Source organism: Alternaria postmessia (genome assembly GCF_024291825.1).
Source record: "Alternaria postmessia strain BMP 2775 chromosome Unknown scaffold_6, whole genome shotgun sequence".
In the NCBI taxonomy this organism is placed as follows: domain Eukaryota; kingdom Fungi; phylum Ascomycota; class Dothideomycetes; order Pleosporales; family Pleosporaceae; genus Alternaria; species Alternaria postmessia.
Genome location: NW_026260079.1, coordinates 385,980 through 399,016, shown reverse-complemented (window position 1 = coordinate 399,016; position 13,037 = coordinate 385,980). Strand labels below are relative to the sequence as shown.

Below are 13,037 nucleotides of genomic sequence, written 5' to 3'. Positions count from 1 at the left end.
AGCCTGGAGGCGTGCGCGCAGATGCAAGCAACCCGAGGCCTTATAGCGCCTCTTTGAAGGTGGAGGTTCGGTTTCCACATGTCGTCTCTTGCTGCGAAGGACGCATGGCGCGGATAAGTAGGTAGTTATGTCATGGTTGGTGACCTTGGGATAACCAATTCCAAGCTCCAAACTCGCCATGTTCCCGCTGTTCCTGGGGCCGCATTCCCGCGTTTGGCCCTATCGGGACGTCATCCGCTGGACCTTCCTCCATCACTCCGCCGAGGTAAATCGTAATTCGCCGTAGCGTTCATTCCATATCCACGATTACCTTTCTAGTTGAGAGTTCTGGTACTAAAGCTCTATAAGGATCTTTTTACTGCGTTTCAGAACAACGATCAAATACAACACGACAGCGCATCGCAAACCACAAAGTAAACGGGGACTGGAGATCGAGTATGTAATTCCGTATGGTATATTTGGATTCTGACATAATATCATAATAAAGCTTTTGAATGTTGATAACAGGTTGAACTATCCCTGGACCTTCCACTTTTATCTCGATCGCGTCATATACTCGGAGCTCATATATATAAATCTGTACATGCACATACATGTGCATCACACTATGTCGATCTCCCTCGCCTGCGTTGTCACCATTGGGACAGGACTCATTCTCCCTTTCACTACAACCATTCTTTGCACATCCGCCGTCGCAACAATGGTCGGACTCCAAGGATCGACGAGATCCTCACTCACTCTGTACATGCTATGTCTCTTGTTCTTCATCGCTTGAGCAGCAGATTCCTGACTCGTCAGCGCGATGGTATCATCGGACTGTTGAGACCCCTTGCGTGAGTGTGAGTAGTGAGACGCTTTTGATCGGACGTCAGAAGCTATCTGGCGGAAAAGAGGGCGAAGAATAGCGATTGAGGCTGCGATGATGCCAGTGCCTGGTTCAGCAGTTGCCCAGATTGTTGCTTTTACTGATTCAGCTGTGAAATTGTTAGTACGAGTAACCATCAACTCCGTTTGGGTAAAGCACTTACCTCGTAGACCGCCTGCATGTAAGCCCAGTCCCTTCAAGTAGACCATCCGGAAGATCGAGCTCACGCTACCTACTGCACCTAGCGCCATGACGATACTAACGCTGATCTTGCTTCTTCGGTCGAGGTCGCTGTCCAGTAGAACGGTGATAGGGATCAGGACAAATGTCCAATCAGCGATGACATTGATGACGCCGTAGAGGTAGCCCGAGGTAAGAAGAAGAGCAGAAGGTAGGCAGTTAGGGGAAGACGGTGATAGCAGACTGTCGGCGAGGCGTGTTGGGTCGCCGCACTGAAAAAGAGCGATGAAGACGTAGTAGAGGCCATACGTTGCACTGATGGCGAGGATGACATGAAATATGAGCTTTTGCCATTTCTTGGTAAGAACCCTAAGGAAGAAAAGTCCCAGCGAGACTTTGAGGAATGTCGTAGTGAGGATGTAGAAGACTTCAGATAGTTGAATAAACTGTCAGAACATTAGCACTGTTGTGAAGAACTGGTATCTGGAGGTACGTACAATTAAAGTTACGTGAATGGCCTCTTCGCTGAAGAGGTTTCGGTCAGAACTGCGAAAGGTGATTGCGAGTATGAATGCACAATAGCAGGTAAACAGCATAAGTGTCGCTGCCATCGCGGCGTCATCCCATCCTGGAGATCTCGTGATGCGATATCGCACCCAAAACCGTAGACCGACTGTGATGTAGCTGAGAATGAGAAGGGTAATTATAAGGTAGAACGTAATCGAACCAAGGAGCACCAGCTCCTGACGCTTTCCGCTTTCCATCGTCTAGAAGAGAATAAACATTGGAGTAGAGGAGTAAGGTCCGAGATGGAAAAAAGGGCCAACCAGACACTGGCGGAGAATCGACGATCGAGAGAAGCAGCACGACGGTAAAGGGTCCGAAGTGCAGGTAGAGGTAGCCGTGGCATTATGAACGCATGGTTTTGTACATGATAGTCCCGGTAGCAAGCATCCCGGGTGGACGCGTTGCATGTATGGTGAGGGATCGGATGTATGGTATGGGTCAAGAACTTTGTTATCTTGCGAGTGAGTAGCGATTGGCTACGGACAGTCGTGGCAACCTGAATGGTTTGTGATTTACCTGGGTACCGTGTGAGAAACATCCCAGACGTTTAGCATCTAGTGATGTGACCGAGGCGGGTCATGTCCCGCATAATCCACCACAGTGTTCTCCGAACTTCATCGAACGTTTGGCGCTTGGTCTCCCCTGTCATCGAGATGCCTCGAGAGCATGTGCCGGTCTTTGAAACACGATACCTAGCCCCGGCTGATGGAAACCAGGAGAGTGGAAACGCTTGAGAGAATGACCTCAAAAGATGAGGTGTTCAAGTAGAGCGAAAGGCGAAGTAGGAAGCTGTATGGCGTTAGAGCTTGCGCCCGCCAGTAAAGTCAAGCCTCACTACCCAGTCACGTTGAAGCTGCAACCTTGAACAACCAGGGCAGAGGTATGCTATCCACAAATTGTTTCGCTTTTCTACTGGCAATACAAGTTTTGATGTTCATTCGGCCTCTTCACCATTCGACTCCGATGTGCCGTAAGAGGCATTCCTGACGTTCTTGAGTTAACGAACCACCGAGTTTTCCATTCCATAGCGTCTCGATCTGTTCTCTAGACGCGATAGATTGATATGCTGGATAGTCCTCATGTTTGACTAAACAGTCTGTGTTTGACCATCGAACGTGAGGCGTGTTTCGCGTGGGGCTAACGCAGACGGGAACATCCCCAAACGATACACGTGCAGGTGCGGCAAGCCTGTTTGATCGCCCAACAGCGGGACAGAACCAGACTTGCGGATTCCTGAGGCAGGGATTACTTGTAAGGCAAACGATTGTAGAGGCCAGAGGTGTCAAGGCGGCGGGAGGGCCCGTGTGTTTGGAAGTGGTTCGGCTTTTCGGAGATATAGATATTCCGGTCATAGCGTCCCGGCAAAAGTCTTCTTCATCACCCTCGACCTGCGTGTCTTGACTTTTACACCAACCATGAACAACTACAACAGCGCGCGTACTCTGCAATAGCCTTTGATCAAGGTTCTTAACAGATGCTATTGCGCAATGCCAGTATGATCATGTAGTCTCACGCTTAGTGCAACGCAGCACTCAAATACAGCAACTTGGTATGTTTAGTCCTGTCCTTCCCTCCTTTTTCATGATGAAAAAAAGACAAAATTCACAGACCTGTTCGTAAAAATTGTGTCGAAAAATTTGCTTTATATAATCTGATTACCTTCTTTGGCTACCTGCTTCTCAGCTTATGCATTTGGGAGCTCAACAGCTAACAAAGAACAGATACATGAATTTGTGATTCTTTCCGAAGTCCTCTTTCCGAGGCAGTTGAGCGACTTGTTTCGATGCAACACCTGCATGAAGTAAACCATCGCCACAATGCTCAGTGATAGCGATACATGACAGCGAGGGAAGGACTCGAACAATGCTGGTATTTCACTAGCTGGTTACCCTTTGATGACCGCTTTATAGGCTCAGCACAACGATGTGCACCTCCAGATACTTTTTCTACATTCCTTTGTTCAATCTAAATCTGTGACTTTACAAGACTCGATGAAAGAATGTTATGATCTCTCATATATATACGATATGCGCCTTGCTATCTGTGCGTCCCGTACGCTTTGAACCTATCAGGAAATCTTCCGACATGTATTCGACTATTGTTTCACAATCACCAGTTTCCCCAAGGATCGTATCGAAGGATCAACCAGCAAACCCATTTACCCAACCCGATCATCAGGCAGCATTTGTAACCCCTGGCGATCGTCGAGATCACTCAGCCGTAAATAAGTCGATAGCGGATGCATACCTACGGAGCACCGGCGCTAATGTAACATACAACCACAGCCAAGCTGAATTCCGCGAGTTCAATGGCTCCGAGAGCGTGCTTGGTCTTCCCAATGCAGTTGACCCTTGCCTTCTTGGCGACTTCGATCTGAAGCAGTTCAATATCAATGATGGACTCGAAGACAATACCTTCGGTTCAGACGCGTTTGCGTGGGCGGGAACCAATGATACGGACGTGGCTATGGATGGGATGCCAACGGACGGCTTTGCTGCCAATTCAATCCAGTTCAACGGATTCTCTCAAGATAACCAGGTTGGACTTGGTTTGTCGTTCTCAAATGCCAATGCTGATCAGGATAATCAACCAGGACAGAACTTCGATCTGAGTGAAGCTGGGCAGAGTCTATTTGACTCCGTTCCTACAGAGCCGTTTGGTAGCCGAACTCTGGATTCCAACATCGGTTATTCTCAAGACATCCATTCCTGGGATCCTAACTTCCAAGCACCATCTCAGCTTCTAGACACCACACCCGGATTTTCCGCGCTTCCTAGTGGCAATGTCTTTGTACCCGATATGTCACAGTATGCAGCCATTGGCCAGAATCCACAGATGTATCCTGATCCTTATGGTTCAATGTACCCAGACCAGCCATATTTTCAATCTATACAACATCCGTATCCGCAACAATACACCGGATATGTCGCGATGCCAGCAGAGTATCATACCGGAACACAACAGCTCGATACCATACAGTCTTCGAGCTCTCGCCGATTCAGTCGTCCCTGCCAGACTTTCACTACTCATCAGCTACCTCAACGAAAACGTGACCGATCTGAGTCTGGGTCTGACAACGACGTGCCCGTTGTCAAGCGACCTTGCGGGCAGCCCACCAAACGTGCTCGGTCCTCACCAGATTCTCGCCACCACTCTGAGGTTTCCAACGCCAGCTCCGTGAGCAAGCCAGTCAAGGTAGCTGTGGTCAAAGCTGGAGAGAAGCCGAAAAAGTGCGATGACAAGCCCTGGGTACGTGTCAACAACACGACCAGGGGCGAAACCACACGCACTGCTCGCATCAATCAACACGCCGAAGAAGGTCGGAAGTACAAGTTCAAGGATCATCCCCATGGCGATTGGGAAACCTCCAAATACAAGTTTGAGTACAGTCAAAACAATGGTATGCATGAGTTCAAGAAGCGCACCATGTCTGCTCGTCAGATTCACGAGTACATCACCCAGTATCCTTTCGATAATCTCCGCATATGGATCCAGCCAGTAGCTTCAGACGTGGCACGTCGTTATGCTTCTGCCTCTCACAGCCATTGTCGCTTCGAGAAGTGCCCAATGCGTGTGTACACTGGCAAAGGCACCGCCGAAGTTGGCAACTACCGCGTCGCATTCGACGAAAAGCACCGAACGTACGGCACTGGCGTAGCCGATCCATACGACTGCGTCGGTTACGCTCATCTGTATTGCATGGAGCGTTTCCTAGACTTTGCGTACATCTGCCAGGTTGCTGACGTTAAGGTTGATCAACGTGTAGCCATGGAAAAAGAGCCTAGTGGCCGCTTCGGCTCCGCGTTTGGCCCAAAACATCATTATGAAGCGGCATTGACTAGCAAGTTTATCGAAGCTGCTAGCAAAGGCCGACTAGCTGATACTCACGAATTTTCTGATTACCCTGTTCATGAAGACTATGAGCGCGGTGAACCCAAACCGCACGAACGTACGCTCATCTACAAACTTTACGGTATGAACATGGAGCATCGTGCAAAATCGCAGATGAAACAGTTCATCCTCCAGCGAAAAATCCGTCCCGGCTCGTTCCCTGTTCACCGCGGTGATATGGAGGTCAAGCTTGTTGACAAGAAAATAGAGAAGACCGATGCCTTTGCGGAATTTAAGAGGAGTGGGTCTAAGAAGGATTTCGACTACGCTGCTTACTACGATTTGTTTCACCCTGAGATCAATCGGCGTATTAAGGAATGTGAAGATCTACGGGATCGATTCATCGCCGAGGATGCAGCGGGAGTTGCTACAAAGCGCTCTAAAACACGTCGAGCAGTTGCTTTTGCGGGATCTGGCGACGAGATTCAGGCTCCTAGACGGAAGCGCTCCAAAAGGCGCCAGCCTTCTGATAGCCGCTCATCCAGCGACGAACGACCGGCTACCAAAAGCTCGTCCACTATTCGTCAAACCGCTGCCGACGAATCTGAAGACTCGGACGTGTTTGAAGAGATCGGCACTGGTATGGAGCATCGACAACCCCGCCGTTTGAGTCTTCGTAAGAAAGAGCGTATTGACTACTCTGAACCAGAAGACATTCCACAGTCCATTTCCCAATACAACTATCTAACTCCCGGCTACGCACCCGCCCAGGCCTTCGATACTCGAAAACAGAGCCTGAGCAACCTCTTTCCCGCCAACAACGACCCGACGTGGGATAACTTGGACCTTGAAACCTTTCATGTTGATGGTGACGAAGGATTTATCGATGAAGCTGATATCGATGCTCTCATTAACGCCAAGTTTCGCCGTCAATCTTCTACTTTATGCAAAGGACCGAGTGTCGCGGCTCTAATATCGCCTATGCTACAGCACGCGCCTCGTACGGCTAGTTTCAACGTGCAGCCAGTGACTTGTAGTAAAGAGTTTCGACTCGACGACCCGCCGAGTTGTATCGCTTCTCCAGGTGATATTACGCATGATAGTCAACATCAGCACCAGCAAAATCGTCGCAGTAAGCGTCTGATAGACAAAACTACACCACATTCCCCAGTTGCTGAACAGACCTGAAAGTACGAATAACCTTAGGTAACTAGGTAGGTTGATGGATTACTCTGAAATGTAGATATCGTTCAACTTCGATACTGGATAGTGCTGCCTTACTATGTAAATCCGGGCACGCGTTGGGGTGGCTTTAGTGTTGGCTCATGGGGTATCCTGTCCATAATAGGGCCACCTCAAAGGATGCCCAGGTACCCACTTAGGTAAGCACTTGAGCATTCCAATGTTGCCTGGCCAAATCTTCTGGTACTGCATTACGTACCTAGTTAATACAAACCTCTTAAACTCAATATCACTCTAGTTTGACAATCCTATGTCCTCACTAGTAATAAATTCGCTATTGTAACGCAGCAAACTAAGTACTATGAGTCGCAGCTTCGAAATATATCAAGACTGTCCGGGTGATCTTAGGCTAGCCTGCATGCGATAAGTTCTTACCTAGGTACAGTATCAACGCTAAGTCATAACAGGCAGCATCGGTACCCTACAATAGCTTCTTCACAATTCGTGAGCATGTTTTGTGGCCTTTCGACTCCCTTTCCCCTGCACCACTGCGGCAACGACTAAGTCTTTACCTTGCTTTGTCACTAAGTCAACAAAGAAATAATTACCTTCTGCGCTTCACGCCCTCCTGCGGATACCACAAATCTGATTCCACCATGCTATCGCAGATATGTACCCACATTAAATCATGGTGGCAACAGACACCTTTGCCAACAACCACGGCAACGTCTAGCTTCCAAAAATGGCACGACTTTAATCAAGGACTGTGGATTCCATTCGTCAATGACAAAACTTCTCGGCCTGGCACCAGACATCAATGGGCGGGCTCGTTCCGCCTTGTGAGTTGGAACGTAAATGCAGATGCACCGTTACCAAAGGTTCGTATATCTGCACTACTGCAGGTCATCAAGGATATGGGAGCTGCAAATGTTGTTTTCCTGCAAGAGGTATCAAGGGAATCGCTTGCAGCACTTCTCGAAGATCTTTGGATACAGCAAAATTGGTACATAAGCGATGTCAATTTCTCCGCCTTTGGAAACCAAAAGTTTATCAGCATCAATTTGGTGTTAAAGCTTTGGGTAGCCACGGATGGTATCATGCTAGGCGCCATCTGGAGGGTTTCGTTACCTAGTCGCTTTGAACGAGACGCCCTATGCTGCGATCTGATTCTGAACCCCTCGAGCAAGCACACCTCTGGTAGAAGTTCCCTCCGGATTCGACTTGTTAATGTCCACTTGGATTCGTTACCAATCAATCCGTCACTAAGGCCACACCAGCTCTCCATCTGCGCGTCGTACCTCAGCGCAGCTGGCCGCGGGATCATCGCCGGCGACTTCAATCCCGTTCTCCCGGAAGACGACGACCTTGTCAGCACCAACGATCTTACCGATGCGTGGGTACGCCTTCGCCCAAATGACCTAGGCCACACTTGGGGTGTATACGGCGAACAGTCTTTCCCGCCAAACCGGTTGGACAAAGTTGCTCTGTTTAAACTTACCCCTTCCGGCGTGGGCATCCTGCAAACGAGCGAGTTGGAGTTCTGTGGAGAGAAGACTTTGACTGATGTAACGGGGTTGGGTTTGAAAGCGCATTTCAGCGATCACTTTGGTCTTTGGTGTGACGTTGGATGGGCAGAAGACTGACCATAGCCGAGATGATAGCTGTTCGAAGACAATTCTGAAGCTGGACATCTTTCGACATGTACGAGTTCGAGAGAACAAGTCTGGGCAGACATGAGGAGTTGCTGCGTGCCTGGCTAGAGTCAAATGAGAGATGCTTTGAGGCGTATGTTTTACATATTCTAGACCTAAGACAAGAGCATCGATTTGAGCAATGGAGTCTTTGACAAGCGCTATCTCTCCACGGTGTTTAAAACAGAAAAGCGAGCGGTTGTCCAGTCTCTGATTCCCAGTCCTGAAGGTGAAGGCTTGCGCGGTTGCAGATTGTTCGCACGACTAGGACCAAAGGTGAGCTAGCGTGCTAGACCTGAGCATCCTGAGGCGTGGCGGTGCAGGCCGACCGAATGTTGAGCTGGGCAATTGTATTAAGACCCTTGGAAGGTCGGTTCCCCGCTCAGCGCCGTGGGGCAGCTCACTAAACAGGTCATGAGAGGAACCGGCAGCGATTTCAGTGATAACCAGGAAAAGGGAAACATAGGTAGCTATCTAGGTAGGTTGAAAAAAAAGACAGTCTAGAAATATCGAAAGCGCATTTACCGTACCAGGAATAGCCATGATGAGTTTTGCTTTAAGTAATTGGGTAGTGCGAATATTGATCGGCATCGGTCTAGCCGCGGCCATGTTCTCAGCGGTTGGACAATGATGGGATCACAGCAGTGGAGGAATGAGGCACATGTTGCAGCCGCTCAACACTTTCCCCCCGGTTCTGTTCTAGCGAAGCGTGAACCGTCTTTAACGTTCGCATTGCTATAGTTTCGCGCATGATAAGAACGTGAAACACCCGTCCCTGCCTCGGCCAAATCGTGCGCAACACGGTGCTACTGTACTACCACTACTACCACAACCACCACACCCAACGTTCGCCGTACGTACCGTTGTATCGCTTCGCAGCCTCACTAGACTATTTATCAGCAAGCGCTTCCATCCGGAACCAGAAAGGATGGCTTCTCGCACATCGACACCGTCGCGATCGCGTTCCTCTTCCAACAGCAGCAGTTCTTCTGATACCACTATGATTGACGCGCCACCGCAATCACCAAGTCGCCCGGCGCGCCTCCGCAACCCATCGCATAGCGCCGCTCTCCCGACGCCCACAGTCCTGCAAGCGCAAACTGATGAGACACAACTCGATCCGTCATTTTCCCTCCTCTTGTCTCTACCGAGAGAACTCCGCGATCGCGTCTATACGTACGCATTGGTTTCTAGTAGCCCGTTCTTATGGCCTACTACAGCGCCCGAATCCTTGCCCAGCAAAACTCGTAGTATCAACGTAGGCCTTCTCCGGACAAACAAACAAGTCCACAATGAAGCGGTGGATATTCTGTACTCGCAGAACAAGTTCCTGTTCACACACCCTAGCGATTGCAACGTCTTTCGTGTTATAACGTCGCCCGCCTCCGTCAACATACAGAGCGTGTACTTTCGGATAAAAGACAAAGACCTGGGATTGTGGACACCGTATCTGGGGAGCAAGTCGGGAGAGAGGAGTCTGAGAGGGGATCTGCCAAAGTTGAGGAGTCTCTGGGTATTTCTCAGATGGACAATGTGTCCTCACTTCATGTCACGCATACTGACAGAACAGCATGGTGGATTTGTTGGTCCTGTAGGAGGGGTTCAAGGAGGGGCTACTCCATACGGTGTGCATGTTGCTCTTCAGCAACAAACTCAGCACGTCGTAAACCAACTCTTGACCAACACACAGATTGTTGGTGGTGCAGGCGGCCATGCGCATGCCACTGGTAACGCGAATCAGATCCCTCCTCCACCTCCACCAGCTCCAGCAATGCCGTTTCCACAGTTCATGCAAGGAGCGTTGGGTTTAGGTGGTCATGCACACCATCATCACCAAGTACATCTGATACCGCATGCGCATGGCCAGCATAATCACCCACCAAACCCCAGTCCACTGGCACAACATCTCCAACAAGGCGAGACTAATATTCCTGTTCAGCAAACCCCGCTTGCTGTTAGTGGCGTGAACGGACCTGATCCACACAGATTATACTCCGCATTCATCCGTTCCAACCGCTTCAAACTCGTCGTTGAGTCTCTCTGTCTGCAACTGAGCGACGTACTAAACCCCAAAATCACCGGACCCTTGGAACGAAAATCTTCTAGCAAGTCCTCCACGACAACGACAACTACAATAACTGATTCTACGCCATCGAAACCCATCACAGAAATCAAGATTGTGTGCGCTTCGACACCCGGGAAGAGACAGGTCGAGCGGTTACTCTCCAACTTCCCAGACGAGTTGGTGCTCGATCCTGTAACGCAGGATGCGAGGACAAGGTTTAGGAGAATGCATGGTGTGGAAGTTAGTCTGGAGTTCAATGGACTGAGTAGTACGCATCCGGAAATGGTAGTCGCGGGTGAGGTGACACCGTGGGATTGAACATCCTTGAGTTAAGAGAGAGTCATTTCGATGGCCAGAATCAAAGTACTTTCATAGATTGCTGGATGGTCATTGTAACATGTCTTCAAATTTCACTGGAGGTATCTGAGTACAGGTTTGAAGTTTCATGCATCAAAACTCAGGTGGACAACAACAAAATCTACGCATACACGTAGCAAAACGGACCCCCAATAGTACTCATCGCATCCCTGATGGTTATGTTTCCAACCCCAACGTATTCCCCCAAGGTCAAAACATCGTCCAGCGTTCCCCTGGCCCCTCCGTCCCCAACGCCCGATACCCCACCAGCAATCGCGTCCTTTCTCTTCGCGAGGTCAAGATTCTGCCAAGTCCAGTACACACGATCAACCATCGCATGATGCGGGAAGAACGCCGGATCAGCAGGTGAGTTGATAAAATCCGATCCAGCGTCCCCTCCTATCGTGTTGTGCCCGCCAACATGAGCGCCCATCTTTCCTTTTGCAAATTCTCCTCCAAACACGGTTTGGAAACTCTCGATATCTTTGTGGTCTCTAATCAGAGCGGCGACGACGTCATCGCGCGTCTCATTGGCGGATTGCAGACTGATGTCGCGGCTGAGGCAGCGGGGGTTATAGCCTAGGCCGTCAGGTTGGGGGTTCGGTTTCGGAGGGGGCTGTGAGACGGCTGCCAATGGGCCCATGTTGATTTTCCAGCTGAAAAGGGCGTTAGTGGATGTATGGCAATGAAGAGGGTGGGGAAGGGCGAGACGTACTCCTTGAATGGTCCTGATGTTACGCATCCTCCTCCACTTCCAGGCTGAAGCTGGATATAGCACATTTCGATTGAGGGGAAGCAGACCGAAGACCTGTTGGCCACATATGCGCCGTCTCCGGACATGCTTGTGCTGCTGCCGTCGAAGAAAGGCGAGGCTTTGGGGTTATCTGCCCAGTAGCCCCTAGATGTTGGCGTAGGACGTTAGCGTTTGTTCCACGTGTGAATTGCATGTGGAAGATAATTACCAATTGTAGTACGGCTGGTAGCCTCTGTATCCGCATTCTTTTCTCAGCATCTGTTCAAACGCCCAAGTGTAATAGCGATGCCATGTCAAAAAATTGGCTGTTCCATGGATTGTGAACGCTTGCTGGATATGGGTCACGACCAAATCATCGTATCGACTCTTTGCGCCTGCAGCGATGGCAGCAGGAGTCTTTGCTGGTAACTTTGCTAGACATTTGACTGCGTCGATGTAATTGTGCCTCTCCGATTTGCTCAAGGTTGACCTGAGATATGTGAGCTGAAATGCCGTCAAGGTGGTATACGTTTGGTTACCATTCCCTTCGTACAGCTACATTATCTAGAGTACATGTTTTTGGGTTCGGCAATGCGTTCTTAGAATAATAGGCTTCCAATTTGTGTAGGCCTTGGGCAGCCAGAGAATCAACTTCCTGAGGCTTGTGCTTTGCGCTGACGGTAGTGACTAGTGCTGCCAACAAGACGCTGGAGAGCTTCATGATGTTAAGGTCTAATTTTACGCGGCTATTACTTGACCATGGAGGAGACGACGTCTTATACTCTACAGCAGTGTATCGTACTATCCACTAAGAAACTCCAGTACCTTTTTCTGCACAGGCGTAAAGTAGCCAGAAGGGTCTAGCTTCTATCGACTAATCTACGGTAGGGAAGGTGAAGGATGGTCCTACAGCGGAATGCATGTAGTGGCGAGACTTTGGACGTGGAAGCTCCTCGATTCACGTTCTTAGGTGTGGGGCTTAAAGAAGGAATAGGAAAGGTTCATAGCCTGACAACGGAAGGAACAGTCGGTCTTTAGCAATCGTTCCAGTCAAATCAAAAGCACCGCCTACCCGAGGAGGCGGATTGATGTCGCCGTGGCAGTACGGGATAGCCAACACCACGTGTTCAAGGTGGATAGTTCTCGCGTGGCAATTTGGCCCTGCATGTAAGTATATTGATTGGATTGCCGGCAGAGAACCCATGTTCTGGCTTGCAAATCTTATCCCAACAGGAGCAAATCCTGGTCCCAGTACTTACCCGGCCTCTCGATGTGATCTCCGAGGACAAGTATAAGGCGAGCAGCGAGTATTCCGCATAGTCGGCTGCAGATGTATAATAGAGTACATTTGCTCGTGAGTTTTGGTGGAAAATCATTCTGTTCATTCAGAGGTCTTGTAGCGCTATACCTAGGGTGAGTGACGGCTGCATCTTACAGAAAGCAGGATCGGTAATAGTGAACGCTGGTAGAGCGGCATTGGAAGGATTTAATGATGGTTCGGAGCATCTAGCCAGCCCTGGAAGTTGAGACGCAGTTACGCGCATCACGGCGGGACTAGGTTGTGTA

The 13,037-nt window shown here is 49.6% G+C and overlaps 5 protein-coding genes across 5 annotated transcripts; 3 read left to right on the top strand and 2 right to left on the bottom strand.

The window, feature by feature from the left end:
• Nucleotides 1-962: 962 nt before the first annotated feature.
• J4E82_001647 (uncharacterized protein) lies at nucleotides 963-1,641 on the bottom strand (the record flags this gene model as incomplete). The annotated part of the gene is made up of 3 exons (XM_051727955.1): nucleotides 963-974; nucleotides 1,102-1,491; nucleotides 1,543-1,641. 3 exons carry the CDS (start codon nucleotides 1,639-1,641, stop codon nucleotides 963-965), a joined length of 501 nt encoding a protein of 166 aa, XP_051592310.1.
• Nucleotides 1,642-3,697: 2,056 nt separating this feature from the next.
• On the top strand, nucleotides 3,698-6,631 carry J4E82_001646 (uncharacterized protein; the record flags this gene model as incomplete). Its single annotated transcript, XM_051727954.1, has 1 exon — nucleotides 3,698-6,631. One exon carries the CDS (start codon nucleotides 3,698-3,700, stop codon nucleotides 6,629-6,631), a length of 2,934 nt encoding a protein of 977 aa, XP_051592309.1.
• A 650-nt stretch (nucleotides 6,632-7,281) lies between these two features.
• On the top strand, nucleotides 7,282-8,268 carry J4E82_001645 (uncharacterized protein; the record flags this gene model as incomplete). Its single annotated transcript, XM_051727953.1, has 1 exon — nucleotides 7,282-8,268. The coding sequence occupies one exon, from the start codon at nucleotides 7,282-7,284 to the stop codon at nucleotides 8,266-8,268; it is 987 nt and encodes a 328-aa protein (XP_051592308.1).
• A 976-nt stretch (nucleotides 8,269-9,244) lies between these two features.
• On the top strand, nucleotides 9,245-10,699 carry J4E82_001644 (uncharacterized protein; the record flags this gene model as incomplete). The annotated part of the gene is made up of 1 exon (XM_051727952.1): nucleotides 9,245-10,699. The coding sequence occupies one exon, from the start codon at nucleotides 9,245-9,247 to the stop codon at nucleotides 10,697-10,699; it is 1,455 nt and encodes a 484-aa protein (XP_051592307.1).
• Nucleotides 10,700-10,859: 160 nt separating this feature from the next.
• Nucleotides 10,860-12,192, bottom strand: J4E82_001643 (uncharacterized protein; the record flags this gene model as incomplete). Its single annotated transcript, XM_051727951.1, has 4 exons — nucleotides 10,860-11,394; nucleotides 11,454-11,636; nucleotides 11,701-11,961; nucleotides 12,011-12,192. The coding sequence occupies 4 exons, from the start codon at nucleotides 12,190-12,192 to the stop codon at nucleotides 10,860-10,862; spliced, it is 1,161 nt and encodes a 386-aa protein (XP_051592306.1).
• Nucleotides 12,193-13,037: the final 845 nt, after the last annotated feature.